The following is a 21,675-nucleotide window of genomic DNA, read 5'->3' on the forward strand; positions in this document are numbered from 1 at the left end:
TCTCCTTTTAAGCCCTACTGGCTCCCCTTTAAAACTTTTCTTCCCTCCCTTTTTCACTCTCATCCACATCCTTTTCTACTTACTTCCACTGTTTTAATATGTATCTACCTGCCTAATTATTCACTATCATTTATCTTTTTGCTTTTCTGACTTACTTTTAAAATCTGTACCCAGTACACAATTATACTTGATTTTCATTATAGCTCCTACAGTTCACTCACACATCCTCTTACCTTCTTTAACTCTGCTCTCTACTGACTCCTTTATAAAGTTCTTCCCACCCTCCTTCCCTTCTTAAAGCTTCCGTTGGGGGGCAGGGGTTAACCCTCAGCCCAGGGCTCAGCCCAGCCAGGTGTTCACTGTCCCTCCTTCCCCGGCTTCCCTGCCGCTGTCCTGCTCCCATTCCCTGCCCAGGATGCCCGGCCCAGCAAGGGTGGCTGAGGCCCTTACGGCCTGGGCGCTGCTGCCACAAAGCAGGGGCGCCTCTGCCCAGAAGGCCTCGGACAGTCCTCCACTCCATCCAGGACCCGTGGGCACCTCCCCGCCAATGGCCACCACTGCCCTCCTCCTGCGTCTGGGTGGGGCTCCCTGCTCCTCACTGCCTGCGACCCCCCCCTTGCTGGGTGCACCTGCTCCATCCCCCTGCGGTCGCCACCCCCTTCTGTGTGCAGTTTCCTTCTCTTTTCCATTCCTGCGCCTATCGTATCCTATCCTACCCCAGGCCTTGCAGCTGCTTCAGCAGAGGGCGGGGTCGCAGCCTGCTGATCCAGTCGTCACGTGACGATGTAATGGACAGATTTGCATATTCCTCTATTATTAGATTAGATAGATAGATAGATAGATAGATAGATAGATAGATACTAGAGGCCCAGTGCCCAAAATTCATCCACTGGGTGTCTGTCCCTCAGCCCAGCCTGCACCCTGTCACAATCCGGGACTGCTGGATCCTAACCGCTCACCTGCCTGATTGCCCCTAACTGCTCCCCTGCCGGCCTGATCACTCCCAACTGCCCTCTCCTGCCAGCCCAATTTCCCCCAACTGCCCTCCCCTGCCGGCCTGATCTCGCCCCCAACTGCCCTCCCCTGCCAGACTGGTCTTGCCCCCAACTGCCCTCCCCTTCTGGCCTGATTGCCCCCAACAGCCCTCCCCTGCTGGCCTGATCACCCACAATAGCCCTCCCCTGCTGGCCTTATCGCCCCCAACTGCCCTCCTCTGATGGTCATCTTGTGACAACGTGGGGGCAACCCATCTTGTGACCACATGGGGGTGGCCATTTTGTGATGACGTGAGGGCACAAGGGCCACCTAGGCTTTTTTTAGTATAGATATGCCACATCTTTATCCACTCATCTATCTACTGATGGACACCTAGGTTGCTTCCATATCTTGGCTATTGTAAATAATGCTGCAATGAACATAGGGGTTCATATTTCTTTTTGAATTAGTATTTTTGTTTTCTTTGATAAATATCCAGAAGTGGAATTGGTAGGTCATATGGTAGGGCTTTACCTTTTATAGTCATCATGCTTTTTAAAAAATTTGTAGGTATAGAGAGGTTAGGAACTAATTTTAGTTTCAGAATTTTATAGCAGATGGTGGCTATACTACCTTTTATCTAGAATACCAAAATCTTATAATAGATTTTTTTTCTATCAGGATCGAGCACATCGTATTGGTCAGAAGAAGCCAGTACGTGTGTTCCGTCTCATCACTGATAACACTGTTGAAGAAAGGATTGTAGAAAGAGCTGAGATAAAACTGAGACTTGACTCAATTGTTATACAACAAGGTATTTATATGTATAAACTTAATTAGGTGTTTTTTTTTTTTTTGCAAAAATATATGCAAAAAATCTTCCTTTAAAGGAGATTACTTTTAGTGAAAGTTGACCAAAATTTGCAAGCTTAGTGAGCAAAAAATGTCAATTTTTAAAACAAAATGCTAATTTAAATCTTAAACTAAAGCCTTGCATTCACTATAAGCGAGTTAAACATTAATAGCTTATAGCTGAATGTCAATGGTATGTCTTTTGACAGACAAAATGTTGAGTTAAAATTTTTTTAAAACATGTACTCGAGGGTGTCTTTCCATACAGAAAATTTTGATCTAAAAAGTGAAGTTTGTACTTGAAAAAATGTTTCTGTCCTTCTGAGTTTTAGCTGAATTTTACAGAAGGAAATTCATGTTTGAAATAGAAGGTATGATAGAAGAAAAACTTGTAGAGCTGTTAATTAAAAATAACTTTAAAGCTCACTAATTTTTGTTCTTATAAAGCTTTACTTATGGATAAATGTAGTGGTGTCTTATTAGAACTGTTATGCCATGCTTTCTCTGGAATATAGTCGAATATATACAACTTTTATTTTTACTATTAGGAAGACTCATTGACCAACAGTCTAACAAGCTGGCCAAAGAGGAAATGTTGCAAATGATACGTCATGGAGCCACTCATGTTTTTGCTTCGAAGGAAAGTGAGCTGACAGATGAAGACATTACAACTCTTCTGGAAAGAGGGGAAAAGAAGGTTAGTTAAAATGGCATTTTGTTTTCATGATGGATTGTTTTGAAATCAACATACATCAACATGCTATTTGTACTTGCGTTGTTTCAAATACATGTTTTAAACCTCGTGCTTCAAAAGACTTATGTCCTCTAAGAATTTGTAGATTTATATCCTGGGGTAGTTTAGGTTTCTTTAGTTTAAGAAAGACTATGAACCAGAGTTTAACATTGAGTGACCTTATACTACATGCTTGTTGAAAATAATGTTGGTATAAAAACAAAATAAATTTTGTGTTTAATCACATATATCAGAACTATATTTTTTGCACTGGATTAAAAAATGTCTGCTGATAAATTTTGTTAACTGAAAATCTTTTGTGCACATTTCATGAAATATTAAAGCATTATTTGTTAAGGTATATATAATAAGCTGTTGCAGAATATTCTGGTTTTCTGTTGAATTTGCTTTTTGCCACAAATTATTTTGGATAATTTTAAGCATAAGCAAAAGTAGACATATCCATCCATGCTGTCTCAAAAGGTAAGATTGTCTTCATTTTTTATGACTGAGTAGTATTCCATTGTATAAATGTTCCATAGCTTTATGCTAAGTGAAAGAAGCCATTACTATGATTTCACTTATATGTAGAATCTAATGAACAAAATAAACTAAAAAAAAACAAAATAGAAACAGACTAAATACAGAGAACAGACTGATAGCTGTCAGAGGGGAGGTAGGTTGGGGGACTGGGTGAAAAAGCTGAAGGGATTAAGCAAAGAAAAAACCCCCTCATAGACACAGACAACAGTATGGTGATTACCAGAGGGAATGGAGGGTGGGAGGAGGTAGAAGTGGGTATAGGGAGAATAAATGGTGATGGAGGAAGACTTGACTTGTGGTGGTGAACACACAATATGATATACAGATGAGGTATTATAGAATTGTACACCTGATATCTATATAATTTATTAACCAATGTTACCCCAATAAATTAAATATATAAAAATAAATTTAAAAAATAAAATGTAAGAACTCTTTCTAAAAACATAATAATTATAACATTGCACTACCTGAAAACCCTGATAAATCATTAATAATATCAAATATCTAATTAGTATTAAAATTTCTAATTGTTTCACAAGTAGCTATACTTTTAATTTTTTTTAAATTCGAGTACACATAATATCCATACATTGCCATTGGTTGATATGTCATCTATATTTTTAAAAACCTGTAATTCTCCCTTCTTTTATGTATTATTTTCCTTGTAATTTATTTGGTGTAGAAACTGAGTTATTTCCCTTTTGAGTTGCTTACAGTTTGGATTTTGCTGATTTCATCCCCATGGGGTATTTTTCTATGTTCACTATTTGCTATATTTTCTGTAAGTTGGTAGAATTTACTTTTCAGACCATATTTTTTTGTTTATTCACATTATATCTCCAGGACTTATTTTATAATTGACCCCACCCCTTGTCTCTGGCAACCACCAATCAGTTCTCTGTATCTATGAGGGTTTTTTTTAGATTCCACATATTACGTGGTTTTTGTTGTTCTCTGTCTGACTTAATGCCCTCAAGGTGCATCCAAGTATTGCAAATGGCAGGATTTCCTTTTTTTTTATGTCTGAATAATATTCCATTGTATATATATATACCATATATTTTATATCCATTCACATATCAATGGGCACTTAGGTCATTTCCATGTCTTGAGTACTGTAAATAATGCTGCATTGAACATGAGGGATGCAGCTATCTTTTCAAGTTATTGTCTTTGCTTCAGATAAATACCCAGAAATGGAATTGCTGGATAATATGATAGTGTTATTTTTAATTTTTTTGAGGAACCTCCATACTGTTTTCCATAGTGACTATACCAATTGACATTTCCACTAACAATTCACAAGGGTTCCCTTTTATGCACATCCTATCCATTACTTGTTGCTTGATAATTTATTGATGATAGCCATTCTGACAGGTGTGAGATGATATCTCATTGTAGTTTTAATTCGCATTTCCCTGATGATTAGTGATATTGAGCATCTTTTCATGTATCAGATATTATCTTGAATTTTGAGCAATCTTGTGTTAGTATGCCAGTTGTTTAATCCAAGTTTTCCTGTATTTTTGTACTAGCTATTTGTCCCATTAAAATTTTGCAATAGAAAATATAATATGGTTATATCTTCAATGATAAAAGATTTTAAAGAAAGCCTAATTGAAGAATACTTTGGATGAACCACTTAAGTATTTAAAATACTTGGGGCAAGTTAAGTTTATATTCAATTTTGATGTCAGCATTGCATCCTTACCTTATAAGTTAACAGATTGGGTATTTCGTGTCAAAACTTGACTTTTTAAAAACATAAAGTATACTAATTCAGTGATGATTTTCTAACTTCAATGCTTTCAAATGTAGACCGCAGAGATGAATGAACGCTTGCAGAAAATGGGAGAGTCTTCTCTGAGAAATTTTAGAATGGACACTGAACAAAGTTTGTACAAGTTTGAAGGAGAAGATTATAGAGAAAAACAGAAGGTAACTTTTTATCCGCAACCCTTAGACTCTCAAATGAACATTTCTCCCCATAACAATTATAAATATCACTGGCACTTATCTAATACAATACTCTGTTATACAGTGAAATTTGATGTAAGTCAGAAGATCTCATGAAAGGGTTACCTTTAATATATTTTAGTGGTTTGTTATTACCATTATTGTCATCATCATTTTTGCTGCTGTTGGCTGCTATGACTACTACTTTTGTTTTTGAGAAACACTGTAGGAGTGTCGTTGAGTTCCTGGATTCTGAAGCTGAAATCCCAACTCTATCACTAAGTGACTTTGGGTATCCATTTTTCTCATCTGTCAAATGGAAGTTATAGTAATATCCTAGAATGATTCTGAGGTTAAATGAGTTAATATTCATAAAGTAATTAGAACAATGTACTTAGCACTTAGTACTAAATATATTAGTGATAATATTATTAACACATAGTTACTTAAATGATAGAAGCACTTTGTTAAAGGTGTTCTCATTTATGAAATAATGCCTTACGTTATAGCAAGAATCTTTTGAAGAAATGGGAGTTTTATTTATTTTGTTTGTTTTAATTGAATTGTGACTGTAGATTTTAGAACTTTTTATTTTGAAATGACTTTAGACTTTATTGCAAAAAATAGTGCAGAGTTCACATATATCCTTCATTTAGCTTTCCTTAATTTTAACAACTTACATTATTATAATACATCTAGGGGCCCGGTGCACGAAATTCATGCACTGGGGTGGGGTGGTCCCTCAGCCCAGCCTGCCCCCTCTCACATACTGGGAGCCCTCAGGGGCTGTCCTACTGATGGCTTAGGCCTGCTCCCTGCTCCTTTTGGGGAGCGGGTCTAAGCCGCAGTCTCGCCTCCCTTTGTGGGAGGCGACTGGGCTGATCAGGGGAAGGCACCAGCCCCATTACCCCACTGCTGCAGCCACTGTCAGTCACCACAGCCACCAAGGTGTTTTCATCAACACGGACTCCAGTCCCTTCACCATGAAAAAATGACAACTTTCTTTAGGCATTTTCAAGATGTATCTTTCATAAGATATGACATTTCTTTATTATTTTTTTTTATCCTCACCTGAGGATATGTTTCCATTGATTTTTAGAGAATGTGGAAGAGAAAGAGAAAGACAGAGAGAAACATCAAAGTGAGAGGAACACTTTGATTGGTTGCCTCCTGCATGAGCCCTGACCTGGGCCCCAGCCAGGGAAGAGCCTGCAACCTAGGTACATGCCCTTGGTCAGAATTGAACCCAGACCCAGCAGTGGGCAGGCCGAGGCATTATCCACTGAGCAAAACCAGCTAGGACAGGATATGACATTTCTTAACCCTCCAGCAGCAGACCTTCATTTTTTTTTTCCAAGAGTGAGGTGGAAAAACCCTACATCACCTTCTTGCATTCTTATTACCCAAGTTACTAAGAATATTACCAGTGGCATACAGGGAGCTTAGCCAGTGAGCGGTCAGAAAAGGTGTTTCCTCTGTAGTTCACACCAATCCCCAGCTCGGCCCCCCCCCCCCAGTCCGCTCTGATTGCCTGCCCAGGCCTAAGACCTCTGGCCAGGGTGTTAGGCCTGGGCAGGGGACTCCCAGCCCGCTCTGATCGCCTACCCAGGCCTCAGGCCTCTGGCTGGGGTGTTAGGCCTGGGAAGGGGACCCCCCAGCCCGCTCCGATTGCAGGCTCCACCCATGCCCAGGCCAGAGGAGCGTTAGGCCTGGGCAGGGGACCCCCAGGCTGCTCCGATTGCCTGCCCAGGTCTAAAACCTCTGGCCCGGGCCTTAGGCCTGGGCAAGGGACCCCCAGCCTGCTCCGATGGCCCACTCCACCCCTGCCCAGGCCTCAGGCCTCTACTGGGGCATTAGGCCTGGGCAGGGGACCCCCAGCCCTGTGCGGATCACCGGCTCCGCCCCTGCCCAGGCCTCAGGCTTCTGGCTGGGGCGATCGCCGGCTCTGCCTCCCCGGGTGGCGTCCTGGCGCTGCCCGCCCCGCCTCCCCGGCCCCCGATCTGTGGCCCGGATCCCACGGGTGGCTTTCTGGCGCTGCCCGCCCCGCCTCCCCGGTCCCCAATCTGCGGCCCGGACCCCGCAGGCAGCATCTGGCGCTGCCTGCTTCACCTGCAGTATGCAAATTTAATGGCCATCTTTGTTGGGTTAATTTGCATACTCTTCTGATTGGCTGGTGGGCGTAGTGAAGGTATGGTCAATTAGCATTTTTTTCTTTTATGAGTATAGATGATCAAATCTAGGAAATCAACAGGGGATACGGTCCAGGATCCCACATTGCAATTTTGAAAAACAGCTTCATTTTGTAACTACCAATCTGTACTTATAAATCCCTTCACCTTTTTCACTCATTCCCCTTTCCCCCTGCTCTAGCAGCCATCAGTCTGTTCTCTATATCAGTGAGTTTGTTTCTATTTTGTTTGCTTGTTTATATTGTTCTTTAGATTCCACATATAAGTGAAATCATATGATATTTGTCTTCCTCTGACTGACTTATTTCACTTAGAATAATACCCTCTAGGTCAGGGGTCCTCAAACTTTTTAAACAGGGGGCCAGTTCACTGTCCCTCAGACTGTTGGAGGGCTGGACTATAGTTTAAAAAAAAAACTAGTCAGCTGCTAAGCAACAGGCAGCGGCGGCAAAAACACCCGGCGGGCCGGATAAATGTTTTCGGCGGGCCGCAGTTTGAGGACCCCTGCCATGGGGATATAAAGTACAGCATAGGAAATATAGTCAATAATATTGTCATAACTATGTATGGTGCCACATGGATATTGGAAATATCAGGGAGAACACTTTGTAAAGTATATGATTGTCTAACCACTATGCTGAACACCTGAAACTAATACAAAATAATATTGAATGTAAACTATCTAATCTAATAAAAGAGAAACATGGTAATTAGCGTACGACCGCTACCCTTCCCATTGGCTAATCAGGGCTATATGCAAATTAACTGTCAGCCAAGATGGCGGCCGGCAGCCAGGCAGCTGGAAGCTAACAGGAGGCTTGCTTGCTTCAGTGACAGAGGACTCCAACGTTCCCGCCTGCCTTGCCGGCCTCTGAGCTGGCAGTTTGAAACTTTGTAACAAATATAGAAGCTAAACAAAACCCCAGAAACCAGCTTTCAGCCGGCCTGGGATCTCAGAGCTGGAGTTATAGATTGTTTCAATTATAGAACCCAAACAAACCAGATACCTGCTTTCAGCAGCAGAAGCCTCAAAGCTAGAGCCAGAGCTAAAGCTGGCCCAGAATAAAAAAAAAAAAAGAAAAAAAGGAGCGGTTGGGAGCTTCAGTCAACCACCAGCTTGAAAGCAGCCCTCAGCCCCTCACCCAGACTGGCCAGGCACCCCAGTGGGGACCCCCACCCTGATCCAGGACACCCTTTAGGGCAAACCAGCCAGCCCCTACCCGTGCACCAGGTCTCTATCCTATATAGTAAAAGGGTAATATGCCTCCCAGCATCGGGATCAGCGGAGCCGTGAGGCCTCCTGGCACCGGATCAGCGTGACAGGGAGCAGCGCCCAAACCCCCTGATCACCCTGCGGCTCTGTGTGTGACAGGGTGTGGCGCCCCAACCCCCTGATCGGCCCTGCTCTGTGTGTGACAGGGTGCGGCTCCCCAACCCCCCCACCCCCCCCACAGACCCTGCTCTGTGTGTGACAGGGTAGAGCCATAACCTCCCCATCGGCCCTGCCCTGAGTGTGACAGTGGTATCGCCCCAACCCCCTGATCGGCCCTGCTCTGTGGGTGATAGAGGGCGGCGCCCCAACCCCCTGATCCGCCCTGCTGTGTGTGTGACAGGGGGCGGTGCCCTAACTCCCCTATCGGCCCTACTCTGTGAGTGACAGGGGGGAGCTCCCCAACCCCCTGATGGGCCCTGCTCTGTACATGACGGGGGGGGGGGCGGCACTGCCCCAACCCCCTGATTGGCCCTGCTCTGTGTGTGACAGGGGGCAGCGCCCCAACCCCCTGATTGGCCCTGCTCTGTGCATCACAGGGGGTGGCGCCGCAACCTCCCCATCGACCCTGCCTTGAGTGTTACAGGGGGTGGTGCCCCAACCCCCCAATCAGCACTATCCTGAGCATGACTGAGGGTGGCATCGCAACCTCCCAATCCGCCCTGCTCTGTGCATGACAGGGGGTGGCGCCCCAACTCCCCAATCAGCCCTGCTCTGAGCCTGACCAGGGGCTGCACCTAGGGATTGGGCCTGCCACTCTGCCACCCAGGAGCAGGCCTAAGCCAGCAGGTCGTTATCTCCCGAGGGGTCCCAGACTGCGAGAGGGCACAGGCCGGGCTGGGGGACCCCCCTGCCCCCCGAGTGCACAAATTTTTGTGCACCCGGGCCTCTAGTAATTGAATAAAAAAGAGAACTTTTTTTTAAGAACTGTTTTAGGTTCACACCAAAATTGAGCAGAAAATAGAGTCCCATATTCCTCCTACCCCCACACAACCACAGCTTCTCATATCAACATCCCCACAAATAGTGGTATGTTTGATACCATCAAACTTATGCTGACATATCATTATCATCACTCAAAGTCCATCGTTTTCATTAGGGTTCACTCTTGGTTTGTACATTGTTTGGGTTTAGATAAATGTGTAATGACCTGTATCCCCCATTACAGTATCATACAGAATAGTTTTACCGCCCTAAAAATCCTCTGTGCTCTGCCTATTAATCCCTCCCTCCCCTCAGCCCCTGCAACAACTGATCTTTGTACTTTCTCCAGATTTTTTTTTGCCTTTTCTGGAACGTCATATATTTGGAATCACACAGTATGTAGCCTTTTTATATTGGCTTCTTTCACTGAGCAATATACATTTAAGCTCTGTTCATGTCTTTACATGGCTTCATAGCTCATTTCTTTTAGTGTTGAGTAATATTCCAGTGTCTGGATGTTACACAGTTTATTTATCCATTCACCTAATGAAGGACATGCTGGTTGTTTTCATATTTGGCAGTTGTGAAAAAAGCTACTATAAAAAGCCAGGTGCAAAGGTTTGTGTGGACATACAACTCCTATGGGTTTATACCAAGGAGCATGGTTGATGGATTGTATAGTAAGTATGTTTAGTTTGATGAGAAACTGACAAACATGTCTTCCAAAGTGGCTGTACCATTTTGAATTCCCATGAGCAATGAATGAAGGTTCCTGTTGCTATGCATCCTTACCAGCATTTCATATTGTCAGTATTCTGGGTTTTTGCCATTCTAATATGTGTATAGTGGTATCTTATTTTAATTTGCATTTCCCTGATGACATATGATGTAGAGCATCTTTTCATTTGCTTATTTGTCGTCTGTATATCTTTTCTGGGGAGATATCTATTCATGTCTTTTGCCAATTTTTAATCATGTTTTTTATTTTCTTATTGTTGAGTATTAAGAGTTCTTTGTATATTTTGGATAATAGTCCTTTATCAGATACTAGTGGCCCGGTGCACGAAATTTGTGCATGGGGGGGTGTCCCTCAGCCCGGCCTGCACCCTCTCAAATCTGGGACCCCTCAAAGGATGTCCTACTGCCGGTTTATAGGGATTGGGCCTAAACCAGCAGTTGGACATCCCTCTCACAATCTGGGACTACTGGCTCCTAATCACTCACCTGCCTGCCTGCCTGCCTGCCTGATTGCCCCTAACCACTGTGCCTGCTGGCCTGCTCACCCCCAACTGCCCCCCCTGCTAGCCTGCTCGCCCCACCTTCCCTCCCCACTGGCCTGCTTGCCCCCAACTGCCCCCCTGCTGGCCTGCTCACTCCAAATTGCCCCCCCTCTGTCCTGATCACCTCCAACTGACCCCCACTGATGGCCTGCTTACCCCCAACTGGCCCCCCTGCTGGTCTGCTTACCCCCAATGGCCCCGCCCCCCATCAGCCTGATCACCCACAACTGCCCTCCCCTCTTGGCCTCTAACCACCTCTACCTCAGCCCCGCCACCATGGCTTTGTCCAGAAGAACGTCTGGAAGGTCTCCTGGAAGGTCTCCCAGTCTAATTAGCATATTACCCTTTTATGAGTATAGATAGAGGCCTGGTGCATGGGTGGAGGCCAGCTGGTTTGCCCTGAAGGGTGTCCCGGATCAGGGTGGAGGTCCCGCTGGGATCCCTGGCCAGCCTGGGTGAGGGGCTGATGGCCGTTTTCCGGGTGGCCACGTCCTCTGGTGACCCAAGCTCCCAGCCTCTCCTTTTCTTTTTTTCTTTTTTTTCAGCACCTCCTTGAGCAGAGGCCAGGGCTGGCTGGAAGCAGGTATCTGGGATTTATTTGTCTTCTATAATTGAAACTTTGTAGCCTTGAGTGGAGCGCAGGGCTGGCCAGGGCAGGTGGGAAGCTTGGCTTCCTCCATCGCTGGGGGCAACCCAAGCCTCCTGCTCACTCCAGCTCCATGGCTGCCACCATCTTAGTTGGGTTAATTTGCATACTCGCCCCTGATTGGCTGGTGGGTATAGCGGAGTGATGGTTAATTTGCATGTTTCTCTTTTATTAGTGTAGATGTCTTTTGCAAATATTTTCTCCCAAGCTGTGGCTCGTCTTCTCATATTCTTGACCCCCATTATGTTTTTGTTGCTATGTCTCTTCTAATCTGTGATCTCAGTTTTTCTTTGTCTTTCATGACCTTGACACTTTTGAAGAGTATTGGTCAGTTATTTTGTAGTCTTGTCTCTCATTTTGGGTTTGTCTGACATTTTCTTGTGTTTTAATGGAAACTTATGCATTTTTGGCAAGAATGCCATGGAAGGGATGCCATGTCCTTCTCAGTACATCATACCAGGGAACATACGATGCCGCTATATCTTACTACTGGGGATGTTAACCTTTATCACTTAGTTGAAGTGATGTCTGCTGGGTTTCTTCACTGCAGGATAACCATTTTCCCCTTTGTAATTGATAAATATCTTGGGGGAAGATATTCCTCAAACTTTTAGTCACTGATTTTAACATCTATTGGTGGAGTTTGCCTACAGCAGTTATTATTGTAGTATTTGCCTAATGGTAATTTTTAAAATTTTTCTTCATTACTAAATCTACATTTATTAATGGGATTTTGTAGTAAGGAAGAACTGTCTCTTCCCATTTATTTATATCAACATGGGCTCATGGATACTTATTTTTATTAAATATGTGTTTAGTGGTATCTTGTTTTATTTTATTTATTTATTTTTTTGTTAATCTTCACCCAAGGATATGTTTTCCATTGATTTAAAAAAAATTTTAATCCTCACCAGAGGAGTGAGGATATTTTTTTCCATTGATTTTTTTTAGTGAGTGGGAGTGAGGGGAGAAAGAGAGAGAGAGAGAGAAAGAGAGAGAGAGAGAAACATTAATGTGAGAGAGACACATTGATTGGTTGCCTCCCACAGGTGCCATAACAGGTCCGGGGATTGAACCTGCAACTCAGGTACATGCTCTTGACTGGGAATCGAACCCACAACCTTTCAGTGCCCAGACCGATGCTCTATGGAGCCACATTGGCCAGGGCAGCTATTTTATTTTTGAGTTTTAATACAATTCTATCATTATTTTGTTGCTCAAATGGTTTTATAAAGCTGTTGCATTTTTTAACTTCAGAAGTGAATTTTTATTTAAAAAAACTTATTCTTGGATATTGATTTTACTGAAAAAATGAGAGATGAGCCATTTTAGTTTGCAGTGCAACTAGTATGCTTATAATGCTTTGTTGCATTCATTATTTCAGGTAGTTTTTAGTGTCTTGACTTAAATCTATCTAGTTATATCTATAACTTTAATTCTGACTATTTACATTTTATTGTGATGAGATAGAGGTGAAGGCCTACATGTACAGGTTAGAAATTGCCTCCCTAATATGCTTTCTAGATCTCATTATGTGATATTAATTTTGTAAATTTTATAGTTATTCCCATGGGCTTACTGATATTAGGAGTGTTTTACAAAGTGGAAAAATATTACAGTGAAGAGTCTAAATATCATTGGAGCTTCTTATCTACATTCTTAGAGGTAAATTAGACTTAGTAAAGTACTTGTCTGTTTCTAATATAACTGGTCTTCTTGTGTTTCTAATTCTAGCAAACTAATGATGTACAGATAACTAGAAATTTTAATGATGATGATGATGATATATTTTTATAATTGAATGTCTGACAAATCAGATTTTTTCCGAGTATTTGAGTTGAGATTATATTTTATTTCTGTCTTTTCATATTTCCTGGATAGGTTCTTGAAATAGGTTCATATTATTGTTTGAAGGAATCAAAAACTTGTAAGAATGTTGTTTATACTTAAATCATGGGAGTTACACAGTGTGGTAGATTTCCATATATGATTTGTTGAACCACTTGCAGTACTTTACAACTATACCTGGTAGATTAAGTCATGACTGACATTGATACTGAATAAATTAACCTGAATAAGTTTGTATTAATGTACTGCAGTCTGAAACAAACTAATTCAGCATGATTTATTCTGTTTTTAAAAGTTCAGGAATTGGTTTTTAATGCTATTTCAAATTTGGGTACCTAGACCTTCAAAAAAGTATAGTTTAAATGACCAAATACATTACTTTTAGAAAGTTAATTGAAGTTATTATTGATTTATTTTTCACCCCAATTGAGACAAATAAAATGTTGGTTATTTATAAAATATTACTATTATCCCACATTAATCCATCTGAGGGGAAGAAAAACAAAACTCATTTCACTGCTCAGGGTATTTCTCATTTTATGTAAATTCATATTATACTATCGGTATCTCGTAAGTCTAGATAGAGTTAAAAGAGACCTTAAAGGTTATTTATTCTAATCTTTTTTGTAATTAAGAAGTCCCATTATAGTATCTATGATAGTTATCCAGCCTGAGACTGTGGTCATATTGGGAATTCTACTCTTCTCAGGATAGTTCATTTCATTGTTTTATTTTCTCTGGTTCTCAGAAAATTTCTTATCTATAATAATAAAAGCGTAATATGCTAATTAGACCAGACAGCTGAACGACCTTCCAGACGTCCTTCTGGACGACTTTCTGGACGAAGCCAGGACTGTGAGGGCTGAGCCCCTTTCATGAATTTCATGCATCGAGCCTCTAGTTTGATTTATAAGCTTCATAATGGAAGAGATTATTTTATTCATCTTTGTACCCTTGACACTGACTTGCAAATAATACAGTAGGTACTTAAGACGTATTAAATTATATTGAGTAGATGTCTACTTTCCTGTGACTGTCCATGTTGTTTTTAATCTTATGAATCAATGAAGAACTGTATTCTTTCCTGTTTGATAGACTTTTACCTATGTGGATGCCACCATTATGTCTCTTTAGTCTTTACTTCTCTAGACACTGAGTTTGTAGATCTCTAACCATCCTAGTCATCTTAGATCTTAGTTTATCATACACTCTTTATTTAATATATATATATATATATATATATATATATCTATCTATATTGATTTCAGAGAGGAAGGGAGAGGGAAAGAGAGATAGAAACATCAATGATGAGAGAGAATCATTGATCAGCTACCTCCTGCACGCCCCCCACACTGGGGATTGAGCCCGTAATCTGAGTATATCCTCCAATTTTTAAATATGATACCAAAGTTGGAACTCAACCCTTAGATAAGATTAGAGTGGGGCCATTAATTGTAGATTAATGGCCTCTTTTGTGTAAAGACACTAGGCTAGGCACTATGAAATAAAGAAAAATGTTTGAACAAGAAAACCATTCCTATAGACTCCAGAACTTGTATTGTTAGTTTTGTCTGCTTATTTTTAAAATATATTTTCTAGCTGATATTGGGGTGAAGTTTTGTAAAACTACCAAATAACTGTTTACTCCACTTTGGATGCTTAATAATAACTTACATTGATCTCTTGGCAGTTTACCTAATGCTTTCACATATATATTCACATTTAATCATTAAGGTAGGTATTATTATTTCCATTTTACAGATGGAAAAATAATTTCTCCAAAGTTAAACAACTGGTAAAAGTGGCAAAACCTGGTTTCACATTCAGGTCATTCTGATTTCACTGACTTTTTCCACAGCTACCTTACTAAGAAGTCTCATTTAAAAAATTATCTTGATTTTAAGGGATATGTGCCTGTCATACTGATATTCATCATTTACCCCTTTCAGCTATTTTCTAATTCATACACTTAACAGAGTCACCAGAATCAATGTGAGTCTTCTTTCTTTAGTAGCTACTACAGGGTGGGGAAAAAGTAGGTTTACAGTTGTTCGTATGAAAAGTAACATAATAAACAATAATACAAGAATAAACTCTATGTTTTGAATACTCACAACTGTAAACCTACTTTTACCCCACCATGGATTTATTTATTAGGCATAAAAAACTAAACTAACCAGATTGTGAAAATTCTTCTCAATTGCTAAGGAAGAACCAAATTTTAAACTTACTTAAAAAAAAAAAGAAAAAGAAAACCATCCTTGCACCTAAACTTGGTATACAGGGCAAGGTTTTGGCCCTTGGGATGCATACTTGTGACTTACAAAAAAGCAAGTTTTGGTTCTTCCTAAGGGCTCTGGTTTTCTCATGCTTTTGCAACCTTGATGTGCTTGATTTTTATAAAACGGTTTAGAGTAATTAAACTCCTCATTCTTGTTTGTTGTGTATAGCCCGGGATGGTGGAATGGATTGAACCTCCTAAACGAGAACGCAAAGCAAACTATGCGGTGGATGCCTACTTTAGAGAGGCTTTACGTGTCAGCGAGCCAAAGGTTCCAAAGGTAAAAGACAACAGTATGAGGCCAGTTTTTATGTCCTACAGCAGAATTCTTTTGTAACATGGTCTGTGAATCAGAGTTATTTCTATTAGTGCTAAATCATAGTCCCTAAAACATAACAATAATATAGAAAAGTACTTGATATGGCCCAGCCATATCAATGGATTTCATTGTATTCATTTTTCTATATATAAAAAATAGTAAAAAATAAATATGTTCACCTTATGTACTGAAAAAATATGTGTATATATATATACACACACATATGTGTGTGTATGTGTGTGTGTATGTATATATATATGTATATATCATGCGTTTTCCCCCCCCACAGGCTCCACGACCTTCAAAACAGCCAAATGTTCAGGATTTTCAGTTTTTCCCACCACGTTTATTTGAGCTCCTGGAAAAGGAAATTCTTTATTATAGGAAGACAATAGGCTATAAGGTAATATTTAAATTTTTGAGACTAGTGTAATGTAATCCTTTAAGCTAATACAATCTATTCAGCTAGACTAGAAGGTGTTTTATTTTAATTTGAGAGGATGTAAGAGTAAATCAAAATAGTGGTGTTTTTAAAACCAAAGAGGGTTAACTAGAAGTAAAACATCAATCTACTTAATTGCCAGTAGGATCATCACTATATCAGATTAATGGAGAATTCTCCAGTATTTTAAAATAGTTATAATAACATATTATTTTAATAATGCTAGTGTTCAAGTGGTTAAAGAATGTGTAGAAAGAACAACAGGTATGTGATTAGGTAGAAGTGAATGTATGATAGATGATAGGAAGGTTTATCATTTTTAAAAAAATATGAATAAGAAATAGTATTTTTGAGTTTATTGTTCAAGGTTGATGAAAGCCCTGTTGGTGATTAGTAGACTGTGGTCACAGGTATTAATGATAAGCATGACAATAAATTATATCATTTAAAAATGATATTTTGGAATTCAAAATTTTTATTTATATTGATAAATAGGAACCCATTTTTGTGAGTGAAATTTAATGTTATCACACTAAAGCTATCACATTGAAAATTATTGCATATCATGTTATTTCTATATGTTGAAATTGACTTACTAGTGAACAAAAAGGGATGACTAGAAGTATAACCAATAGTATAAATTAAATTATAAAAATATTAACATTATTATAATTTTAGAAAAATTTCAGTTATATGAACTGGACGATGTGTTTTAAAATTTATTTTGTGAGCCTTTAACACAAGTGGGACTATGCCCAATTATTTTGATTAGATGTTGTAATGTGCCTATAAAAGCTCCATGTATATAAGGTATTTAGTTAGCTCATTTATATTTTGGAACTAGAGTGGATCTCGAGAGCATTTCTGCTATTATTACAGAGTGGAAGCATTGCATTTGAAACATGGTAAAAAAGCTTTGCTTGCTTTTTATGTACCAAAGTTTAAATATATAAAAATAGGAATAAGAAACTTAAGGTAAATACTAGTATAAGTAGTTAGTTATAATCTGGTTAGGGAAATGTGATTAAATTTGAATGTATTTAACCAACAGGACTGGATAAAATCCTTCTTAGGAAGTTATAGAAGTGTACAGTAACCAGTTGAACGTTGAGACCAGACATAAAACTATTTCAAAGACAGTGAAAATGGTAATATGACAAGAGAAAAAGGCAAGTTATAGGTACAAAATGTGAAATAAAAATAGTGAAATTAATAAAGTAGTTACTACTATTTCATGAGGTAAACAAATATATATTATCTCACTAAGGGTTATAAAAATTTTGTTTAGATCATTACTTTTTGTTACTTTTATTGACTGTTATTTGTGAGAGTTGAAAGAAAAATTAATTGAAATGTTAGACCTCATAGTTTGATTACTAACAACCCTGTGAAATAGGTGCTGTTATCACCTCTATATAGTAGGTGAGGAAACTGAAATTCAGAGAGGTTAAATGACTTGTTCAGAGTCGCACAGTTAACAGAATTGCCAAAGGTGCTGGTCCCAAACCCAAGTTCTCAATGTTCAAATGCTATGCTCTTTCCACTCAGACATCCTGGGCTATTTCTGCATGTGACATAACCCTGCTTCTTTCTGCAGCCCTAAATAAGGACTGTGTTTACAGTGGTGTGACGTGTTTGGGAGGTGAGCCAAGTGGTAATCAAGAAGCAACAATAAAAATTATCTTTGTTGATAGAATTGTTTATGCTCCTTCTTTGGGAGATACTGAACTTCTGTTCCCTGCGATAATACAGTGCCCACCGCATTCTTACCATACCTCTGGTTTTAATGTAAACAGTGCTTTTCCTTACACGCAGTTTGTAGTGAAGAGCGAGGTCTCACAATGATTGGTTGGGTGGTGGCCAACTGGAAGGAGATGGAGGAGAGGAAACCTTAGAAGAGGGAGGGATGAAGGGACAGCTGCAAAGGGTGATAGAAAGGAGGAAGGTGTAAGAAGAGAGGAAAGGGATGAATGAGGAGCGGGAAGGTGACATGGAATCCATGCTATGGCACCTTACTGTTATTTTCTCTTCTTCACCTCCCAGAAAGAAGTGACAGGACAAGGAGAATGAGTGAAAGGAGGGCTTTTAAAAAATGTTAATACATATTTATTGAGTACGCCTCTCTGTCAGGTTCTATGCCAAGCACTGGGGATAAAGCAATGAGTAAGAGGGACATGAACTTTACATTCTAAAAGGCACAGGCATTAAGCAGGTACCACAGAGTAGTGACATTGGTATGTGTGTGTTTCAGTGCTTACACAGGGTGCTGCAAGGGAGCATAACATGGTTATCTAATGTGGACTGCAAGATCTAAGTAGTGGTCCCTAAGGAAGGGCCATTTAAACTGAGATCAGAGAGATGCACAAGAATTAGCCAAATGCAGTGTGGGAAAGAAAAGCTCAGGTAATGGAACCATAGCTGCAAAAGTGTTGCGGTAGGAAGGACTGCCCCTTCAGAAACTGAAAGAAGCCCAATGAGTAGAAGAGTGACTTGAGATAAAGCTAGTGAGCAGGTGAAGTTGGATCATGTGGAACCGTTATAGGTCATATTAATGAGGTTGAACTTTAGCTTCAGAGCAAAGGAAAACCATTGAGATGATTTTAAGACAGAAGGGTGGATGGGTGGTGAAATAATAATAGCTACTTATTCAGTCCTTGTGATGCTTACTGTTCTAAGTTCTTTAAAAAGATTAGCTCATTATTCTCATAACAGCCCTGGAACTTCATCCTATTTTACAGATGGGGAAACTGAGGCATGGAGAGGTTAAGTAATTTGCCCTGAGTAATTTGTTAAAGATCAACTTATAAGTAAGTGGTAGAGTATGATCAGATTTACACCTTTAAAAGATCACTCTGGCTGCAACACAGAGGATGATGAGTTTCTCCAGGAAATCAGCCAGGGGGCTGTTGAAGTGTGAAGATGAGAGAAGATGGTGGTGGCTTGGAGTGTAGCGGCTGAAGTGGTGGTGGTGGTGGTGATGGAGGTGGAGGAGGAGGCAGAAGAGGAATGATCCCATACCACTCTACCTTTAGCTTGTCCTCCCTTCATCCTGAATTGCTTCTGTATTGTCTTAAGACTTGCCTTGATCCTCTGATGCATCTGTAGCTGAGGATTTATAAGACAAATGAGAATACATTCTGGATGTTGGTTCTTTCTGAACCTTTTTTATTTTTTACAAGAAGCTACAGACCTGAGTTAAGTTGGGTGACTTAATTGGGTGGGTTTCATGTTTGAGTTCAGAGTACAGACAGAAGAGCATGGCATGTTAATTACCTGCAAATGCTTCCTTTCAAGGACAGTGTGATACTGATAACTGTTAGACCTATTTTCTCATGGATATCCAGCATTGATTCCCCCCTCATACCTCCAGAAAACTCAACAGAGGCACAAATGAATTGAACAATGGTTTATTTTCAGATTAACAGAACTGCTATAGCACAATTACATGGTATTCTCTACACAAGTTAGGTTCTCAAACGGGGACTCCTTCCCCCCATTTCTGCTTAAATGATTGCTAGCCCAAGGGAGGTGTGATCTATAGCTGGGGCCACTGTGGTGCACAGTACTATTTTGTCCATTTTGAGTCCCTCATAATCTTATTCTGTAGTGATTTGGGTTAGGGTGAGAGGCTCAATAATTGATTTTTAAAATATATACCATATTTTTATTGATTTCAGAGAGTAAGGGAGAGGGACAAAGAGAGATAGAAACAACAAAGATGAGAGAGAATCATCGATCGGTTGCCTCTTGCACACCCCACACTGGGGGTTGAGCCTGCAACCCAGGCAGGTGCCCTGACCAGGAATCGAACTGTGACCTCCTGATTCATAGCTCGATGCTCAATCACTGAGCAATGCCGGCCGGGCAGGGGGCTCAATAGTTTTGAAGCAGTTGAGAAAGAGTATTTTTCTTGAGGGCCTGCTTATTTGAATTTTATTTTTTTTCTCCCACCCTTCCCCCATATTCAGCACAGTAAGGTCATAGCAATATTGCTGATAAGATCTGTAGTTAGAGTTTTGTTTTATTGAAGGCTGGATGAAATACAGGTTTGCTTTGCCCTAACCACTTGGTGGATAGCAGTGCATGTGTACCAATTCCCCCTGCTGTCTAAGCTTTGACCTTGTTGCAAGTTAGACATGTTCAGAAGCTTCATTGCTCTTGCAACTTGAAAGAGTTACTTAATGCATTTAATAGCTTGTTCACTAAACTCTTCACATTGAAAGAGAAGACTTAACTGAAATTTCAATTGCAGAATAAAAAATCCAGAGTATTTAGAAATTCTATTGAAATCTAAGACATGGAGTGAAAGAGTTTTGTTATATTTGAAGCTGAAAAACACTGTAGAGCTTTCTAACATGTATCCTCAATAAAAAAAAAAACAAAAAACCTTTAGGGATGGATATAAACATTTGACAAATGGAGGAAGTTCCATAATCTTTGTGAGTTTTGGTAGCGTGAGCCACCTGTTTTGCAGTGGTAGAACTAAGATGCAGTGAGCTGATTTCAGGTTACTGCTTTCATTTTGTGTGCTGTCACATTTAATTCAGTATTTCATATTTCTGTGAAAGGCTTGCTAAACTCCTTCCAAGAAACAAGGCCAAAAATGTTTTTCACTTCTCCATGGAACACAGCTCTTAAGTGCAAATTCCTTAGGGTCTGACTAGAAATCCATATAGTAACAGAGATGCTTCCTTTTGAAAGATAGCTTTTGTATATTGTGGCTATCAAGTGTTGCTGGGAGCCATTAGTAAGAATCACAGTGTGAGTACTTGAGACCTTTGAGGTATCTGGTTAGTACTATTAGTCTGTAATTTTTCTACTTAATTATTATATAGCAGTTTTAAATAACTACAGGAAGCTTAGTGCTGATAAGAATCTCATGAAGTAAAAAATGAATACCTTTTTTAAATGATGAATATTAAAAAGATTTTTTTGGTAGGATGACATAATGAAATTTAGGAATATTGAGTCATTTCTAATTCTAAAAAATTAGCAACTATGTATTTGAATAATTTCTAGAATTAAAATAGTAAATGTGACATTGATGAAGGCATTTCTGTATTAAAATATGACTGGTGTTTATGGAAGAATCAGTCCGCAGTGGACCCTAAAATCTAATGGTATGATATAATATTTTGATTTTGTTCTTATTAAAGTTCAAGGGGGAAAGTTTTAGTATTGGGATTATCTGCATAGGAATAAAGAGTTTATTTTGTATGGGTATTTTCCATTTTCTGTCATAAAATTAGACATTTATGAAATATTTTATTTGGTTAAAATATGGTTTATTGGACATAGAAAATTTGAAGGTATTTGATAGAGAAATATCTTACATTAAAGAGGTTTTCCTTAATTAAAATTTGAAGCCAAGCCTGCCAGTGTGCTCAGTTGATGAGCGTCGTCCCATGAACCAG

The 21,675-nt window shown here is 39.9% G+C and overlaps 1 protein-coding gene across 1 annotated transcript in view; it reads left to right on the plus strand.

Annotated features, from left to right (window-relative positions):
• SMARCA1 (SWI/SNF related, matrix associated, actin dependent regulator of chromatin, subfamily a, member 1) overlaps window positions 1-21,675 on the plus strand; it is an 81,974-nt gene that overhangs the window by 32,714 nt on the left and 27,585 nt on the right. The window contains 5 exon segments of the mRNA XM_006082129.3: window positions 1,657-1,789; window positions 2,376-2,524; window positions 4,925-5,044; window positions 15,670-15,780; window positions 16,109-16,222. Coding sequence (XP_006082191.1) covers window positions 1,657-1,789; window positions 2,376-2,524; window positions 4,925-5,044; window positions 15,670-15,780; window positions 16,109-16,222 — 627 coding nt within the window.

The sequence above is a fragment of the Myotis lucifugus genome, unplaced genomic scaffold, assembly GCF_000147115.1.
Source record: "Myotis lucifugus unplaced genomic scaffold, Myoluc2.0 scaffold_2, whole genome shotgun sequence".
Lineage (NCBI taxonomy): Eukaryota > Metazoa > Chordata > Mammalia > Chiroptera > Vespertilionidae > Myotis > Myotis lucifugus.